This window comes from Procambarus clarkii, chromosome 14 (assembly GCF_040958095.1).
Source record: "Procambarus clarkii isolate CNS0578487 chromosome 14, FALCON_Pclarkii_2.0, whole genome shotgun sequence".
In the NCBI taxonomy this organism is placed as follows: domain Eukaryota; kingdom Metazoa; phylum Arthropoda; class Malacostraca; order Decapoda; family Cambaridae; genus Procambarus; species Procambarus clarkii.
In genome coordinates, this window is record NC_091163.1 from 34232806 (window position 1) to 34253064 (window position 20259).

The 20259-nt window shown below is 40.3% G+C and overlaps 1 protein-coding gene across 5 annotated transcripts in view; it reads right to left on the bottom strand.

The window, feature by feature from the left end:
* Nucleotides 1-20259, bottom strand: part of LOC123772798 (uncharacterized) — a 352704-nt gene that overhangs the window by 204810 nt on the left and 127635 nt on the right. For all 5 annotated transcript variants that reach the window (XM_069324451.1, XM_069324448.1, XM_069324447.1 and 2 more), the window contains 3 exons: nucleotides 12908-13001; nucleotides 8739-8941; nucleotides 6996-7275 (listed from right to left, as the gene is read on the bottom strand). In XM_069324451.1, the coding sequence (XP_069180552.1) occupies nucleotides 6996-7275; nucleotides 8739-8941; nucleotides 12908-13001 (577 nt within the window). The remainder of the gene's footprint in view (nucleotides 1-6995; nucleotides 7276-8738; nucleotides 8942-12907; nucleotides 13002-20259) is intronic.

A 20259-nucleotide genomic window follows, 5' to 3' on the forward strand; every position in this document is an offset into this window, starting at 1 on the left:
ATGACCTCTTGTTCACCCCATGCTCATCCTGTGTAATTACTTAAGTGTAGTTAGGGAGCCAGCGGCTGAGCGGACAGAACACTGGACGCGTGATCCTGTGGTCCTGGGTTAGATCCCGGGCACCAGCGAGAAACAATGGGCAGAGTTTCTTTCACCCTGATGTCCCTGTTACCTAGCAGTAAATAGGTACCTGGGAGTTAGGCAGCTGTCAAGGGCTACTTCTTGTGGGTGGAGGCCTGGTCGAGGACTGGGCTGCGGGGACACTAAGCCCCGAAATCATCTCAAGATAACCTCAAGAAGATAGTTACAGGATGAGAGGTATGCTTGTGGTGTCCCATCTTCCCAGCATTCTTTGTTATATAATGCTTTGAAGCTACTGATGGTTTGGGCCCCCACCACCTTCCCACTTAATTTGTTCAAACCATCTACCACTCTGCTTGTGAAAGGAAACTTTCTCAATTTTGTTGGCAGCTTTATTTCCTTAGCTTTAGTCTATGATCTCTTTTTCTTGGTGATACAGATTTAAAGAATTCTTCTTTGTCAATTTTGTTTATTCCTGTTACTATTCTGTAGGTAGTGACCATCACCTCTTTTAGTTCTGATCTAATGACACTCTTTAGAGTTATATTTGATAGCCCAAGATTACATTCAACATTGTCTTTATTTATTACAAGCTTAGTAAGGGCATCAACATTATCATGTTCCTGCATCTCAATTATATTTTGAACCCCCCTTATCAAATATGCATATATAGTGTATCTTGCTTGGCTTCAAAGACAAGTACATTACAATTTGACTGTAAACAATTTAATGCTAGTTTCACCCCTAGCTGCCAAAGACAGAAAAAGAGCAGGAATGATGGGATGCAGCAGAGGCCATTAGAAATACAGTACAACCTCGATTCAATGTACCCTGATTCAATGGATCTCCGGTTAGTTCGCTAGACTTTTCAGGCCGGATTTACTCACCCGGTTTGACGAACAATGGTTCGCCGAAGCGGGGGATGTTCAGATTTGCTTACGATGTTGACACAGTTCCACAGACTGGTGGAAAACTTTTCAATTCTATCACAGATTACAATTAATAATTCCCTCATATGACAAGTTCGATCACACAAGTGGACCGTACAAGTGGTCCACAAGCTTACGATATTGGGACAGTTCACAGAGTGGTGGAAAACTTTCTCATTCTATCACAGATTACAATTAATTGTTCCCTCATATGACAAGTTCGATCACACAAGTGGACCACACAAGTGGACCTCACAAGTGAACCACACAAGTGGACCACAAACTTACAATGTTGGGACAGAGTTCACAAAGTTATGGAAAACGTTCTCATTCTATCACAGATTACAATTAATAATTCCTTCATAAGACAAGTTGGATCACACAATTAAGTGTACCACACAATTAAGTGTACCACACAACAAGTGAAGCACATTAACCAAACACCAGCCAGAGTGGTCCACACAAATGAACGACTGAGTTTCTATGATTTTCGTTCACTGATTTGTGGCACATGTATCTTTGTAAATTAATTTAAAGGCTGAAGAGTGATGTAGCTAGCTAATGTGGTAAAATCTTCTTACAGACATTTTCTGTGATGAAAAGGTGAGTGAGGGTGGACAGATAAGGGAATACTGTGCTTTAAACTTCACTTGGTTTTCCTTTGTCTGTGTCGTCATAGTTCAGTGACCCATGACTTTAATAGTTTCAGATTAATAAATCATTTCTAAAACCAGTGTTTTATTAGCTTTTTATTATCCTAATTAACCCCTTAACTGCACGGCCTCCAAATATGACACCCCACCAGTGCGCAGGAAATTAAATCTCTGGAATAATTTTTTCTGTTTTGAAAGTGTCAAAAACCTTTCCCTGGGTATGGGTACAGTAACAGAAGGTGGAAATTGTACGTACTTTGGCTGATATGGGGTCCATAAGTTCGTGCATGACGTCATCATTCCCTGGTCGCCCGTGGTGTACGCCCCTGGGGCCGGTATGGCACTCGGGGCAGGATGCGCGAGTTGCCGCGAATATATTTTTGTTCATTTTCGGTGCACAGTTCCAAATACATTTTATATGCTTTTATGTGCCAATCCTATGTATAATGAACACGTACATTATATTATGGCAGTAGAACATCAGTACTGTCCGAAGACACTGTTACGTGCATGACGCGTGTACACATATCCGGCACATATTTCCATTGTATCATGCTAATTTATTTATATATACAGTCTATTTACACACTATACACTATCACACACTATACACATTCACCATCAACACTCAGAACTCCGTGAGTGTCAGCTGCCACACCCTCACTCCTCCAACATCCAGTCTCTCCCTCACTCCTCCAAAATCTTACTCGCCAACATTGCTCCTCTCACTACTGTATACCGTTATTGTTTGTATTACACTATTTACACATGTTATGTATACCTATCTGCATGTTTTATTCACCAGAACTATGCAAGTAAGCCAGTATTGTGTCCAAACTTTACAGTGGCCATCATACACTGCATGAGAAATCACACAGAAGCCAGCAGACGACACTACGATTATGTCATCTCCCTCACCAAAATAGCTCCTCCCAACATACTCCTGTTGTTGTTACTACACTATATACACACAGTGTATAGACCCATGTACAAATGTGTTCACCATAGCGAACCACTAAGCTAGTATGATGAGCAAAACAAGAATGGCTGCCCCACACAGTGAGGCTACCTCGATTCTCTCCCTCGCTCCCTCACCACAATTCCTCCTCCCACAATACTATGCACAGTGCTTATTATCACCACAATCCTGCTGTTATCACAATACTGGTCACTAAATCCTGTAAATACATAATTGACCACAAGTTTATTTTGTAAAGGAACCTAAGAAGTCATTTGAAATTTCCTAGATGTACGAAATAATGCTGTGGTTAGTGCTGTGAACATCGTGAACAGCATTGAATCACTAATTTTTGAATATTGTACACCGTCATTATCACACTCTCATCCTGTAACTACACTTAGGTAATTACTCAGGCTTTTCTGTAATTCTATCATGGCTAAATAATACAAGTTATATATATTTTTTTTGACATTACAGTGGCACCTCGATTAACGAGCGGCTCTATTTACAAGCATTTCCAGTAACGAGCGAGCCACTCACAGCAAATTTGTCTCTATTGACGAGCTTCACCTCTATTAATGAGCAAAACCATATGGTGCTTCCTAGTGTCTCGCAGGTTGTCGCAAATTCTTGGATGCCTCCGACGCCAGTGTTGTTGTTGTATCGTGCACGACAAGCATCCCTCTGCATTTATTTGTGCTTTTCATTGTTTTTTGTGGTTTTGTGACTACAATTTGTAATGCACGATGTCGCCAAAGAAGCTGCTTGCTTCTAGTGTTGCTTAAAGATAGTGTTGTCAAGATGAAGAAAGACACAATTACTGTGGATTTGAAGAAGGAAATTATAGCAAAGCATGAGCGTGGTGTCTGTGTGACTAATCTCACAAGGGAGTATGGCAGGTCCTCATCAACAATTTGCACCATTAGTAATGGGATGAGGAGGTAAGGGAGGATGCTGCCTCTTCCAGTGAGATCAGGGAAATGTTGGGAATGTTTGAAAAGGTGACCGCATTCTTGGAAAAGTTGCCCTGATAAAGCAGTAACAACCCAGTGTGTGAACATGTTTAATGACAATTTGCTGTCTTGTTTTAGGAACATCCTAAAACAAAGACAAAAGCAATTGTCAATAGATAGGTTCTTTGCAAAAGTAGAGAAAAGAAGAGCCAGTGATAGTGAACCACAACCTGATCCCAGTGGGGTGAAATTCCTAAGAAGAGAGAGCCCCCCTGATTCAGAGGTGGATTCTCCTTCCTCTCCTTCCTCCCTCCTCCCCATTGTCTCCCTCAAGCCAGCAACGACTCTTCATAAGGTAAAGTAAACATGTCTGTCTGCTTTCAGACAACACTCAGCTCCCTTGTTTAAATCCCTAAACTTGCTAAATATTAACTCCCTCCACACATTCTCCTGTGTCAACTACATTTACAAAACCCTGTTCTTAAATGCAAACCATGCTCTGAAACTCTCCCTGGACAGATGTAATAGGACCCATTATCACCACACCAGAAATAAATATCTCTTTGATATCCCCAGGGTCAAACTTAATCTGTGTAAATACTCTATGCAAATTAAGGGACCTAGTCTATGGAATTCACTCCCTAGTGAATTGAAAAACTATAAAACTTTTGCCTTATTTAAAAGCAAAACCAAAAAGTACCCAATTTCATCTTCTTAGTTTCCTACACTGAGCTTTAAATTTGCTCTGTACCTAGTGTTACCCAATCTCCTAATTTTTATGTATTTAACCCAAACAACCTTATCATTGTGTTCATTGCTGTCTTCTTTTATGTGCTAGCCATATGCTGTATTGTGACTACCAATTTTTGTCAACTACCATTCAAGCTGTCATTGCAATCAATCTTAGCTACCTATGTGCTTTAATATACTGTACTTACAATTTTCTCTCATCTTATTTTTCTTGCCATGTAACTTATCATTTTTTTTTTTTTATAAATTTTGCAAGTATTTACCTACTTAAAATTGTCTTAGATTAAGGACCTGCCGGAAACGCTGCGCGTACTAGTGGCTTTACAAGACTGTAATTACCATATTATGTATCCTCACATTCCCAATGTACCTTCTTGTATATGCATAAATAAATAAATAAATAAATAAATAAATAAATGAAAACAGTACAACAAAACATTTATAATTACATGTTCAGTATTATATTTACATTATAAAATGTCATACAAGTCATACAAGTATGGATATTTTGGGAGTGGAATGGATTAAATTTATTTCCTTTATTTTAAATGGGGAAATTTGTTTCTTAACACGAGTTTTCCACATAACGAGCGCGGTGCCAGAACGGATTAAACTTGTTAATCGAAGTGCCACTGTATTAGGCAATGCTGTGGTCACAAGCTGAACAGCGGTGCTGTGAGCTCATGCTGCGTGTGCCAGCCTTGGTTGCTCACCGAGTACTGAGGCTCTCACCCCAGGAATGTGGACCACGATTTTTTTTTAAAGATGGTGTCTGTTTACAAGAGTCCTGAGGAAGCTGATGTGAACCCCATGTAGCCACGGGAGTTTTGAATGGAACGTGAAAAATACAAATACCCGGAGGTGCGTAGCGCACCCCAGACATGGGCCTGCAGGCAAATTTATGTTATTGGAACAACAATTCCAGTGCGAGGGGATGGGTCTAATCCTTGTACACACAGCACCATGCGTGTTTCATTCGATTTCGTTGCCACAGTTCAGTGACCTACGGCCTCAAAATAATAAGATTTATTAATCAGTTCTAAAACAAGTTTTTTGGGGGAGCCTCTACGGCTCCCTGGAGCTATCCATGGCTGATATGGATACCCTAATTATTTTGCATCAGTCGATGTGGGTGGAGTTCTCGGCCTACCAGGGACCACAAGCCAAAACCTGACCCTCTCACAGAGGCACAAGAAGCAATGGTCCATATAAATGCACATGTGATTTGGAGCATTCTATATCTGCCATTGACTGGGACAGGCACCCAGAAAGGTAAGCACCACAGAACAAACCCCTATTCTGGTTAACAACGAAAAACATCAAACGAGTGGACAGAACTCTCCAAAGGAAAAAATGAGCAAACAAGCATGACATCTCTATCCTTTACCGATAGAGATCCCATCACAATGGTTGTACTCTTCAAATCACTTGTGTTGTCCCGTCTGGAGTACTGCTCAGTACTCACTTCCCCCTTCAGAGCAGGAGAGATTGCTGAAATTGAGGGAATACAGGCAACATATACGGCACGCATAGACGAGATAAAGCACCTAAATTATTGGGATCGACTCAAAGCTCTCCAAATGTACTCACTAGAAAGGAGACAAGAGATACCAAATAATATACACATGGAAAATACTGGAGGGACAGGTCCCAAATCTACACAGTAAAATAACAACGTACTGGAGTGAACGACATGGAAGAAAATGCAGAATAGAACCAGTGAAGAGCAGAGGTGCCATGGGCAAAATCAGAGAACACTGTACGAACATCAGAGGCCCACGGTTGTTCAACGTCCTACCAGCGAGCATCAGAAATATTACAGGAACAACCGTGGACATCTTCAAGAGGAAACTAGATTGTTTCCTTCAAGGAGTGCTGGACCAACCGGGCTGTGGTGGGTATGTGGGCCTGCGAGCTGCTCCAAGCAACAGCCTGGTGGACCAAACTCTCACAAGTCAAGTCAGGCCTCAGGCCGGGCTTGGGGAGTAGAAGAACTCCCAGAACCCCATCAACCAGGTATCACACGAGCTGTGCCACATGTCTGTGCAGCTCACCCCCTGCCCGGGAGGGGAGAGGGGTGAGCCGTATTTACTGTACGTATTTACTGTACAGCATTCACAACACCAGTCTCCGTGGTGTAGTGGTAAGACACTCGCCTGGCGTTCTGCGAACGCTTTGTCATGGGTTCGTATCCTGGCCGGGGAGGATTTACTGGGCACAAATCCTTATCTGTAGCCTCTGTTTAACTCAACAGTAAAATGAGTACTTGGTTGTAACAACGATTCTTCGTGGGGGTCGTAATCCAGGGACTTGCCCGAAACGCTACGCGTACTAGTGGCTGTACAAGAATGTAACAGCTCTTTTATATATCTCAAAAAAAAAATCCATGAAACTTCAAGATGGACATAACTCCAACAATAAGGTAAATAACACATGTAAAACAGTATTTTTTAGTAGAGTAGTAATATATACAGTATGTAATGTGATAATGCATTTTTATTGCGTACAAGAAAAAAAAAGGACACTGACCCAAATGCCTCCTGAAGGCAAGATTTCTTGCAACGAATCCAACGCTCCAACGCACTGGAGTTGGTCCCATATAGTTTGTTGAATCGAGGATGTACTGTAGTATCCTTCAATAAATTATAAAAAGGCATGAAAAACTAACCTTGTATAATATCAGCACCAAGTTCAGGGAAGGAAGCCCTTCTGGAGGAGATCTGGGCAGGGTCGGGAAGTACAGCATTAATGGTTGACAACAGAGGATCTTCTGTCACGGAATGGTGAGAGACCTTGTGACGTCTTGTCTCTCTCGAGTCATCCAAGGAACAACGAGAACCTCGCCATGACCCACCAGAGTCACTTATTTCTTCATCATAGATGCCTTCCAGGTCCTGGTCGTCATCTGTCAGATGATGAGTAGTGATTTCCTCAACATGTTCTTCAATCTGAGGCAGGAAAAATAAAATTCTAAAATTAATTTAAATTTATTATAGTAATACTGTACTAGTTAGATATAAGACTATATCATTACATATAGATATACTGTATACTGTAACCATGGTATATATGAAAGACAGAACAAATTTCAAAAAGGTTCGTTTAGTGGTTGGCAGGTAGGCTGCTCCATGTTTCTTAAAAAAAAAAAAAAACTAAAAAAAAAAAAGGTTGAAACAATTTGAAAACGATAAATGCCATAAAGGTTCGTTCAGTGTTTATCGGGTAGGCTGCTCCATTTAGCAATCTTTCTTTGTTTCAAATGTGTTCCATTTGTTTTGTATTTTTCATTTATGTCTCAATAATGGAGCAGCCTACCTGAGAAACACTGAACAAACCTTTATGGCATTTGTCCATTTATCAAATTGTTTCAACTGTTTATTATTTTTAGTTTTTTTTTTATTTAAGAAACATGAAGCAGCCTATCTTCTTGAGATGAGGTTATCTTGAGGTTATCTTGAGATGATTTCGGGGCTTTAGTGTCCCCGCGGCCCGGTCCTCGACCAGGCCTCCACCCCTAGGAAGCAGCCCATGACAGCTGACTAACACCCAGGTACCTATTTTGCTGCTAGGTAACAGGGGCATAGGGTGAAAGAAACTCTGCCCATTGTTTCTCGCCGGCGCCCGGGATCGAACCCGGGACCACAGGATCACAAGTCCAGCGTGCTGTCCGCTCGGCCGACCGGGTCCCCAACCTACCTGCCGACCACTAAACGAACCTTTTTGAAATTTGTTCTGTCTTTCAAAATTTTTTTTTTTTTTATTTTTTTTACTTAAACATGGAGCAACCTACCTGCCGAACACTGAACGAACCTTTTTGACATTTCTTTCTTTCTTTAAAAAAGTTAATTTCATTTTTCTACAAAAAGTCAATGCTTTGTAAACTCCCAGCATCAATAGCATCTTTAAACAAAGAAAAATAATTTATTTGCATCGTCGGAGGCGACCGAGAATGTCGCCCCCAACCCCACCATGTGGGGTTGATGTTATTCAAATGAGCGGTCCCCTAACGAGACGAATTGTCGGCGTTCGTTACCCAAAATGGTCGCCATTTGAGGCAGTCGTCACTCGAGGTTCTACTGTACTTAAAAGCGATTCCTAAACCTTGGGAAGCATAGCATACACTCCTTCCACAATGTTCTCTATGTGGTCCTCTAGTGGCCTCAATAAAGACAGGAAGTTAGTGGCTTGTCAAAAGTCCCATCCATTTGTCCTGATGACTTTAACTGAATTTTGAATTACCACAATAGTTTTGAATGTCATGTCAAATGTATATTGGATGTGTAGTGTAATAATCAATTGAATTAATTTATCTGATTGCTAGATTTGCCATGATAACTAAAACAGATATGAATGTAAACAATAAATACAGTGCATTAGTAAAATATATATATAAAATGATCATTACACAAACCTTAAACTGTAAAGGCGCACCATCACCAGTGACTGCATTGCCCCAGCAGTCATCAGTGACCACACCTTGGTCAGGACTGACAGTGGGCGGTCTGTGGGCTGGATGGTGCAGTGGGGTCAGTGACCTCTCCTCACTGCCCTCTGACCCACCCTCACTCACCTCACCTCGTTTGTGTCGACCTCGACGACTCTCCTTCACACCACCTGAATTATAAGGAAGAAGCTGTCATTTTTGCCTATTTTAATTATGTTAAAACATTTAAGATGACCAAACCACACACCAGAAGATGAGGAGACGACGACATTTTGGTCCATCCTGGACCATTATCAAGTTGATAATTTTTATTTTATTTTATTTTATTTATTTTTATTTATGCATATACAAGAATGTATATAAGGAATGTGAGGATACAAATATGGTAATTACAGTCTTGTAAAGCCACTAGCACGCACAGCGTTTCGGGCAGGTCCTTAATCTAAGAAAATTTTAAGGAGGTAAATACTTGCAAAATTTATGGACAAAAAATGATAACAGATTACATGGAATGAAAAAAAAGATGAGAGAAAATTATAGGTACAGTATATTAAAGCACATAGGTAGCTATGATTGATTGCAATGACAGCTTAAAATGGTAGTTGACAACAAATTGGTAGGCACAATACAGCAGAAACAATATAAGATTGATTGCAATGACAGCTTGAATGGTAGTTGACAAAAATTGGTAGTCACAATACAGCATATGGCTAGCACATAAAAGAAGACAGCAATGAACACAATGATAAGGTTGTTTGATATTACATAAAAATTAGGAGATTGGGTAACACTAGGTACAGAGCAAATTTAAAGCTCAGTGTAGGAAACTAAATAGATGAAGTTAGGTACTTTTTGGTTTTGCTTTTAAATAAGGCAAAAGTTTTACAGTTTTTCAATTCACTAGGGAGTGAGTTCCATAGACTAGGTCCCTTAATTTGCATAGAGTGTTTACACAGATTAAGTTTGACCCTGGGGATATCAAAGAGATATTTATTTCTGGTGTGGTGATAATGGGTCCTATTACATCTGTCCAGGGAGAGTTTCAGAGCATGGTTTGCATTTAAGAACAGGGTTTTGTAAATGTAGTTGACACAAGAGAATGTGTGGAGGGAGTTAATATTTAGCAAGTTTAGAGATTTAAACAAGGGAGCTGAGTGTTGTCTGAAAGCAGAGTTAGTTATTATTCTGATAGCAGATTTTTGCTGTGTGATGATGGGCTTAAGGTGGTTTGCAGTGGTAGACCCCCATGCACAGATACCATAATTAAGATAGGGGTAGATTAGTGCATAATATAGTGAGAGGAGAGCAGAGTTAGGAACATAATATCTGATTTTGGAGAGTATACCAACTGTCTTAGAGACTTTCTTAGTTATGTGTTGAATGTGGGTGCTGAAGTTGAGTCTCTTGTCTAGGAATAGGCCAAGAAACTTGCCATCATTTTTATTACTGATGTTAATGTTGTCTATCTGTAGCTGAATTGCATTTGATGATTTGCTTCCAAATAAGATGTAGTAAGTCTTTTCGATGTTTAATGTTAGTTTGTTCGTTGACATCCATAAGTGGACTTTTTTTAATTCATTATTCACAACATTATTTAGTGTATGTGGGTTGAGGTTTGAGTAGATAAGGGTAGTATCGTCAGCAAACAATATAGGTTTGAGAATATTAGAGACATTAGGCAGATCGTTTATATATATAAGAAATAGAAGAGGTCCTAAGATGCTGCCCTGTGGCACTCCAACGGTAATTGGTAGAGTGGAAGAAGTTGTATCATTGATGGTTACATATTGGTGTCTGTCACTAAGATAGGATCGGATGTAGTCAAGGGCAAGGCCTCGGATTCCATAATGCTGGAGTTTAAGTAAGAGGTAGTTGTGATTAACAGTATCAAAGGCTTTTCTTAGGTCAATGAAGAGTCCAATCGGAAACTCATTTTTGTCAAGGGCTGAGTAGATAATGTCAAGGAGACTAATGATTGCATCATTGGTACTCTTTTGGGACCGGAAGCCAAACTGGCAGGGGCTGAGTATGTCGAATTTTACGAGGTAGGAATAGAGCTGTTTGTAAATAATTTTTTCAAAAATTTTTGATAGAATGGGTAGATTTGATATTGGTCTATAATTGTTTATGTCCGCCGGATTGCCTCCTTTATGGACAGGCGTTACTCTTGCTTTTTTGAGGATATCAGGGAAGGTGTGACACTCTATAGATTTGTTGAACAGTAGTGCTATGGGTGGGGCAAGGGCATGGGAGGCTCTCTTGTACACAATGGACGGAATTTCACTGGTGTTCCCTGCCTTGGTTTTTAGAGAGTGTATGATGGACACAACATCTGCCGGGCTGATTGGTGAAAGGAGAAGAGAGTTTGGATAGCTGCCTGAGAGATATGTGTTAATATGTGTCTGGGTCTGTGGGATTTTACTGGCAAGATTAGCACCAACCGATGAAAAGAAACTATTAAATTCATTTGCCATTTCTAAATCAGTTGACGGTATATCCCCATCCTTGTAGAGTTTTATTTGGTTATGTGAGTGTTGTTTAGTTCCTAGGATACTAGAGATAGTTTTCCAAGTGTTTTTCATGTTGCCTTTTGCTTCATTGAATCTATTCACATAATATGCAAGTTTTGCCTTTCTTATGATACTGGTAAGCATTGATGAGTACCTTTTAGCTACTTCCTTTGAAACTAGGCCAATCCTAACTTTCTTTTCATATTCATGTTTCTTGTTGATTGAGTTGAGAATGCCACTTGTGAGCCATGGATTGTTTAATCTTTTGTCAGTTACTTGCTTTGTAAGAAGGGGACAATGAAGGTTGTAGAGGCTTAGAGTTTTGGAGAGGAAGAGGTTAGCTAATGAATTTATATCATGGGTATTATTGAATTCAGAATCCCAGTTAATATTGTGAAGTGCCTCTGTAAGATTGTCTAAAGCTGATTCACTGTGTAGCCTAAATGAAAGTTTCTTGCTTTTTGGTGGTGTTATGTCCATGTTCGCTATGAGAAAGGTAGGATAGTGGTCAGTTGTTCTGTCGTAGATTATACCAGATACAAGGGGAGCTGTTATGTTTGTCCATATGTGGTCCAAGGTAGTGGCTGATGTTTGAGTGACTCGGGTAGGTTTGGTGATAGTGGGGATTAGCATACAGGAGTTCATGCTGTTAAGGAAATAGTCAACTTGAGAGCAATTTTGTTGACCCAGGTCAATATTAAAGTCTCCTCCCAGAATGATGTGGTTTTTGTTGAGATTGTTGTTTATAATAAGATTCCTTAGGTTGTCTGAGAAAGAAGCTATGTTAGTATTAGGAAATCTATAGATGGCTCCAATAGTCAAAGAGGATTTAAGGGATTTAATTGTAAACTGAGCAAAAGTATATTCACAGTAGTCATCTCTGTCACTAATAACACTGTTGCAGATAAATGTATCTCGGTAATATATAGCTGTGCCACCACCTTTTTTATTAGGCCTACAGTTATGAATGGCTTTATAACCAGCTAAGTTGTAGAGTTGGGTATAGTCTTTATTTAGCCAAGTTTCTGTTAAAATAATGAACGATAGCTTAGTACCTAGTGCTGTGAGTAGTGCATTTAAATCGTCAAAATGTTTACCAAGTGATCTAACATTTTGGTTATAAACTGATGGATAGGTGCTATTTTGGAGTTTGTTTTTAGCCTGGTGTGCTGTGAAATACTTGCAATAATGATGATCAATGTGCTGGTTGGTATAGATATGAGACAGAAGATTTTGATCAGGATCAATATCAGTGTGCATAGAGATGCAGAGGGATCACGATACAAGATACACGATAAAGCAAAACACAAGAATAAGAGCAGATACAATAAAATAGTAACAATTTAGAAGTAAAATAAAGATCCAATAGATAGCCAGGGAGGACACAGAAGTTACATAAAATAAAACACAAAAAATCAGTAGAGACTGACAATATAAATGTAAAATGTAAAATCTAAGACGGACCGAAATGTCGTCGTCTCCTCATCTTCTGATGTGCAGTTTGGTCATCATATCTTCAGCCTTGTTATTGTGACAAATCGTCTGCAAAACATTTAGCAACAATTTTGTTGATACAGTTTATGGCAAAGAATAAGTTCATGTAATGCAGGATGCCCACTCTCTGACCTGACATGCCACTGTCCGTGTCTGTGCTTGCAACGTCATGGCTGACCTCAATCGTCACTTCATCTGGCCGACCTTCCTCACACGTTTCCAAAACCTGCAAACCAATAGATATGAGTTATATCTTTTGCTAATTTTATTCACTATGCTAATAGACAATTACTGAATAAAAACATGACTATATTCAGGATGGAAAAAAACATCAAGGAGCAGATTAAGGAAACCATTTTTAGATGGATGTTGATAGATAAAAAGGGTTGATGTTCAGACTTCCTCTCTAATACACACAAATAAATACCATTGTTATGAACACAAATTTGATGTGGTAGCCTATATTGGCTGACTTCAGTAGGGATTTGATTGTGTAAGGGTATGGGGGGTTTTCCTTGCCCATTCTTACTGAATACATATATATGAAGTTATTGTGTAATGAGATGTCCAGTGGAACCTCGAATAACAAATTTAATCCGTTCCGGCACCGAGCTCGCTATGTGAAACGCTTTTTATTTATTTATTTTATTTATTTGTTTATATACATGAAAGGTACACAAAGGTTTGTGAGAATACATAGCATAGTATTTACAATCTTGTAAAGCCACTAGTACGCGCAGCGTTTCAGGCAGGTCCTTAATTTAACAGATAATTTTAAGTAGGTAAAATCTAGCAGAATTAATAAAATGATAATAGATACATTGCAGGAAAAAAATGAGATTAGAGAGATTAGTAAGTATATTAAAGCACATTGGTATATTAAAGCTCTGATTGATTACATTGACAGCTTGATTGGTAATTTAAACAAGATTAATAGGCATCATACAGCAGATTGATAGCACATATAAGAAGAAAGCAATGATCACAATGGTAAAGATGTTTGGATTGGGTACATAAAGATTGGGAGATTGGGTAGCAATAGATACAGTGCAATTTTAAAGGAACAAGGTAAAAAACTATGAAGATGAAATTAGGTACTTTTTAGTTTTGTTTTTGAATGACGCAAAAGTTGGACAGCTTTTCAATTCATTAGGGAGTGAGTTCCATAGACTGGGTCCCTTTATTTGCATAGAGTATTTACACAGATTAAGTTTGACTCTGGGGATATCAAAGAGATATTTATTTCTGGTGTGGTGATAATGGGTCCTATTACATGTGTCCAGGGAGAGTTTCAGAGCAGGATTTGCATTTAAGAACAGGGTTTTGTAAATGTAGTTGACACAAGAGAATTTGTGGAGTGAGATTATGTTTAGCATGTTTAGGGAGTTAAAAAAGCGGGGCTGAGTGTTGTCTGAAAGCAGAATTTGTTATTATTCTGATAGCAGATTTTTGCTGGGTGATGATGGACCTGAGTTGGTTTGCAGTGGTTGAACCCCATGCACAGATACCATAATTAAGATAGGGATAGATTAGTGAATAATATATATAGAAAGAGAGAGAGACGAGAGCAGAGTTAGGTACATAATATCGGATTTTGGGGAGTATACCAACTGTTTTAGAGACTTTCTTAGTTATGTGTTGTATGTGGGTACTGAAGTTGAGTCTCTTGTCTAGGAATAGGCCAAGAAACTTTCCATCATTTTTATTACTAATGTTTATATTGTCTATCTGAAGCTGAATTGCATTTGTAGATTTGCTTAAAAATATGATGTAATAGGTCTTTTCTATGTTAAGTGTTAGTTTGTTGGTTTACATCCATAAGTGGACTTTTTTTTTTTTTTAGCTCATTATTAACAACATTATTTAGTGTATGTGGGTTGGGGTTAGAGTATATGAGGATAGTATCATCAGCAAACAATATAGGTTTCAGAATGTTAGAGACATTAGGCAGATCATTGATGTATATAAGAAATAGGAGAGGTCCCAAGATGCTGCCCTGTGGCACTCCAACGGTTATTGGTAGAGTGGGAGAGGTTATACCATTGATGGCTACACATTGGTGTCTATCACAAAGATAGGATTGGATATAGTCCAGGGCATGGCCATGGATTCCATAATGGTGGAGTTTACGTAAGAGGTAGTTGTGATTAACAGTATCAAAGGCCTTTCTCAGGTCAATGAAGAGTCCAATCGGAAACTCACTTTTGTCAAGGGCTGAGTAAATTATATTAAGGAGACTAATAATTGCATCGTTGGTACTCTTTTGGGAGCGGAAGCCAAACTGACAGGGGTTAAGAATGTCAAATTTTACAAGGTAGGAGTAGAGCTGTTTGTAAATAATTTTTTCAAATATTTTTGATAGTATGGGTAGGTTTGATATTGGTCTATAATTGTTTATGTCTGTCGGATTACCTCCTTTATGAACTGGCGTTACTCTTGCTTTTTTAAGGATATCAGGGAAGGTACAACATTCAAGGGATTTGTTGAACAGCAGAGCTATGGGTGGCGCAAGGGCATGGGAGGCGCTTTTGTATACAATGGATGGAATTTCACTGATGTTCCCAGCATTGGTTTTTAGTGAGTGTATGATGGACACAACATCTGTCGAGCTGGCTGATGAAAGGAGAAGAGAGTTTGGATAGCTGCCTGAGAGATATGTGTTGATATGTGTCTGAGTCTGTGGGATTTTACTGGCAAGGTTAGCACCAACCGATGAAAAGAAGCTATTAAATTCATTTGCCATTTCTAAATCAGTTGACAGTGTAAAGCCATCCTTAGAGAGTGTTATCTGGTTGTGGGAGTGTTGTTTTGTTCCTAGGATATTAGAGATGGTTTTTCATGTTGCCTTTTGCTTCTTTGAATCTAGTCTCATAATATGAGAGTTTAGCTTTTCTTATGATACTGGTAAGCATTGATGAGTACCTTTTAACTACTTCCTTTGTAACTAGGCCAATCCTAAATTTCTTTTCATATTCATGTTTTCAGATCAGATTCAGATGTTTATTCAGGTAAGGTATATACATACAAGTGATGTTACATTAATGGATTGATATATAGATAGAGCTAGTACATACAATGCCTAAAGCCACTATTACGCAATGCGTTTCGGGCAAGAAAACGCATTTTTTTTTTTATTGATTTGAGTATGCCACTTGTGAGCCACGGATTGTCTTTCAAAACGGATTTCCCCATTTAAAATAATGGAAATCAAATTAATCCGTTATACCACCGAAAAAGATCAATATGATATTCGATGTTTTAAATAATGGAGCACCCTACCTTACATACACTGAACAAACCTTTATGACATTTTTCTTTCTTCAAATTTGTTCAATTTTTTTGTTTCATTTTTTGTATAGCAAAAGGTTCGTTTGGTGTTTGTCAGGTAGGCTGCTCCATGTTTCTTAAAAAATAAAATAATGAAAAAAAATAAAATGAAAAATTTTGAAAAACAGAAATGTTAAAAAGGTTCATTTGGTGTTCAGCAGGTAGGCAGCTCCATGTTTCTTAAAAAAAAAAAAAAAACAGCATTGAATGTCATGAAATGCAATTTTCTGGGCGAGTCCCGGAGGCTCCCCGGAGCTATCCATTGCTGATGGATAGCTCCGGTTCTGTTCTTGGTTCTGTTCTAGGCCTACCAGGGACCATGAGCCAGAATCTGGCCCTCTCACAGAGGCATGAGGAGCAATGGCCCATAGAAATGCACGTGTGATTTGGAGCAGTCCATATATGCCATCGACTGGGACAGGCACCCAGAAAGGTAAGCGCCACAATACAAACCCCTATTCTGGTTAATGATAATCGTCATGCATTTTGCCTGTTTGCTCGTTTTTCTTTTGGCGAGTTCTGTCCACTCGTTTGATGATTTTCGTTGTTAACCAGAATAGGGGTTTGTTTTGAGGCGCTTACCTTTCTGGGTGCTTGTTCTGGTCGAAGGCAGATAACGAATGCTCCAAATCGCACGTGCATTTCTATGGGCCATTGCTCCTCGTACCTCTGTGAGGGGCCAGATTCTGGCTCGTGGTCCCCAGTAGGCCTAGAACTCCAGCCACATCGACTGATGCAAAATAGTTAGGATATCCATATCAGCCATGGATAGCTCCGGGGAGCCATAGGGGCTCCCCCCAGAAAACAGTTGAAACAATTTGAAAAAATGGACAAATGCCATATAGGTTCATTCAATGTTTGTTGGGTAGACTGCTCCATTATGACAATCTTTGTTTCAAATGTGTTCCATTTGTTTTGTATTTTTCATTTATTTCTCAATAATGGAGCAGCCTACCCAACAAACCCTGAACAAACCTATATGGCATTTGTCCGTTTTTCAAATTGTATCAACTTTTTTTTTTTTTTTAAGAAACATGGAGCTGCCTACCTGCCGAACACCGAACAAACCTTTTTGACATTTGTTCTGTTTTTCAAAAATTTTCATTTTTTTTATGAAACATGGAGCAGCCTACCTGACAAACACCGAACAAACCCTTTTGACATTGTTCTTTTTTTTTTAAATTTCATTTCTTTTTTCTACAAAAAAGTCGATGCATTGCAACATCACTGCAGTCACCCCTTTACATCCCAGCATCGTTAGCATCTTTAAACAAAAAAAGATAATTTATTTGCATCGTCGGAGGCGTCCGAGAATGTGCGGGAAGCAGCGCGACCCCACCATGTGGTGGTGGTGTTATTCAAACGAGCGCTCACCAAACGAGACGAATTGTCGGTGATTGGGGCGCTCTTTACCCAAATTGCTCGCCAATTGAGGCGCTTGTCACTCGAGGTTCTACTGTACTTTGAAAGAGCTCATCCTTCTCCCTTCGAATAAGCAGGGAAGAGAATAATCTTACAATATTGGTAGTTAAATGGTGGTTAAATGATAGTTATTTGTGATTAAATAATAACTAGGTGGGGCACTTTTTATTTAATATTGTTGTAAAAATAGATTTATTTGCCTTTACTGAAATGAATGAATTCTAAACTAGGAAGTAGAGTTGCCAGATAAAACTTAGTGTTCAGCCAAAAGAGAGTTTATTGTGATGTGTGCACATCACAATAAACAATACTAAACTTTCAGAGAACTTGAAAAGGAGCAAGTACCTGACTTTTCAGATATAACACTGACTTTGCTAATGAGAATATAATATAGAATTAATACTGTAGTGGTTACTTTATGCTTGGGATATTCTACACAAGATACTGTACACTAAATCTTTATTCAAGGCACAATCAAACACAGATAAATTATGATATAAAAAAATAAAAAGTAACCAGCGTTGAATGTAATGAAACGCCATTTTCTGGATGATACCCAGAGGTTCCACAGAGCTATCCAGGCTGATATGTATATTAATAGACTTTGACATCAGAAAGTGTGAATGGAGTTCTAGGCCTATCGGAGATCATGAGCCAGAACCTGGTTCCCTCAGAGAGGCATGAGGAGCAATGGCTTATACAAGTGCACATGTGTTTGGAGCATTCTGTGTCTGCCATCGACCGGGCTGGGCACCCAGAAAGATTAGCACCTCAAAACAAACTCCTATTCTGGTTAAAAATACTACTGAAAGCTAACGAGTGGACAGAACTCCCCAAATGAAAAACGAACAAACGAGCATGCCCTCACATTTGCCACGCTGCTTGTCTGCGCAGCTCCTCCCCTTCCTGAGAGGGGGAAGGGGGAGCCCCAGACCCATCGCGCCAGCTATTCACTTGTCAGTTTGAGGGTGGATGTCAAAACACGCGAAAAAAACTCCGACCGGGGAAGTTAAGAGGGTTACCGGGGAGCCTCCAGGTCTCGCAAAGAAAATGGCGTTTCATTACATTCAACAGAGCTACAATACATCACAGAAGACGCAAATAAGAGGATCTTGCCCAGGAAGTGGTCAGCATTCGCTCCTCAACTCGAAGTCGAGACAACAGGCTGCAACTGCTGATCCAAAGCAACATAGGCCCAGGAACATTGATGAGGTAGCTTGCAGCCAGGACCCTGTTTGACCGCCAAAAACCCAGTGCCCAAATGTCAGCCCAGGACATACCTGCTTGATGGGGTTCTGGGAGTTCTTCTACTCCCCAAGCTCGGCCCTGAGGCCAGGCTCGACTTGTGAGAGTTTGGTCCACCAGGCTGTTGCTTGGAGCAGGCCGCTGTCAGCCCAGGACATGTTACCAAAGATGGCAGCCAAAGCAGCAAACTTACGAACATCATGGGCACGGGGATAGACCGCAGGCTGGCTGGATCGAATAACCCTGCAAACAACATGAGAGACTCGAACTCTGGAACAGGGAAGAAGGGAAACCGGATCAATTCAAAGCATGTACCCGGTCACAGAGGCCGTGGCACGCAAATAACAGCAGAGATCTGCAACCGGACACATCACACGATACATCTCCAGCCTGACCAACTAAGCATCAATAACCCAAGGACCCCTCTGGAACGCAGCAATCTCATTCGTCACCAGAAAGGAAGGAGACAGCTTCAACCGAACAAACCTATCACCTTGACCAAAAGAGCAGAAACCCCTGAGCTGGAATAGAGCATGAAGCTCCCCAACCCAACCCCCAGAGGCTAATGTCAACAAGAAAAGAGCTTTGGAAAAACAATCCTGAACCAAAGGGGCCACCACAAACCGAAAAGAAGAGATAAGAGAGGACCCGATCCAAAGGCCAGGACAGCTCAAGTGGTGCATGAGCAGGCAGGAGGTGAAACAACGCATGAGACAGCTTGCGAAACGAAGCAGAAATAACACCAATACCGAATGCAAGCAGCAGTGGGTCTGCCAACGCCGCACGATATGAGGCGACAGTATTCGGCATAAGATAATGGTCTTGAAACAACCATGAAAGAAAGGACAAAACAACCTTAACCAAAAGCAAAGTATAATGACGAAGAGACAAAAAGAACCGAAAGAACCGCCAGGAAATTTCACACTGCCACCGAGACGAAGGCCGCAGGTGGGACACCATCAAAGAAGCTACCTGATGACCACACATAATAATAGACTCGAGTCATAAAGACCAGACGCGAAGACTCGAGGAGAAAATCGAACCAGTCTCGTAACAGACTGCTGAAAGAGGCGGAGCCGCGGGAAAACCTCCGGGTTCGGACACCGAGCAAGCAGCGTCTGAAACCAAAGCTGGGCCAGCCACCATGGGGGCTAAGAGGATAACTCTCCCATGGTAAGTCTCCAAATAGCTAATATCTGGAGCAATAGCGGAACTGAAGGGAAAGAGGTACAGGAATTTCCTGCCGGAAGGCATCGATTCTGATGACCTCACAGTTGGGGAAGGGCACCACATATACAGGAAGACGCCTCGAACATGCCGATGCAAAGAGGTCTACCTCCGGGCGCGCAGATGTCTGGCAAAGCCAACTGAATGATGGTCAGCATCGACCATCCATTCCATGGACAGGGGAATGAACCGAGACAGGCTGAGCACCAGGACGTTGGACACCCCTCTGGATGTAGACAGCCAGGAGAGCTAAACCCTGAGAA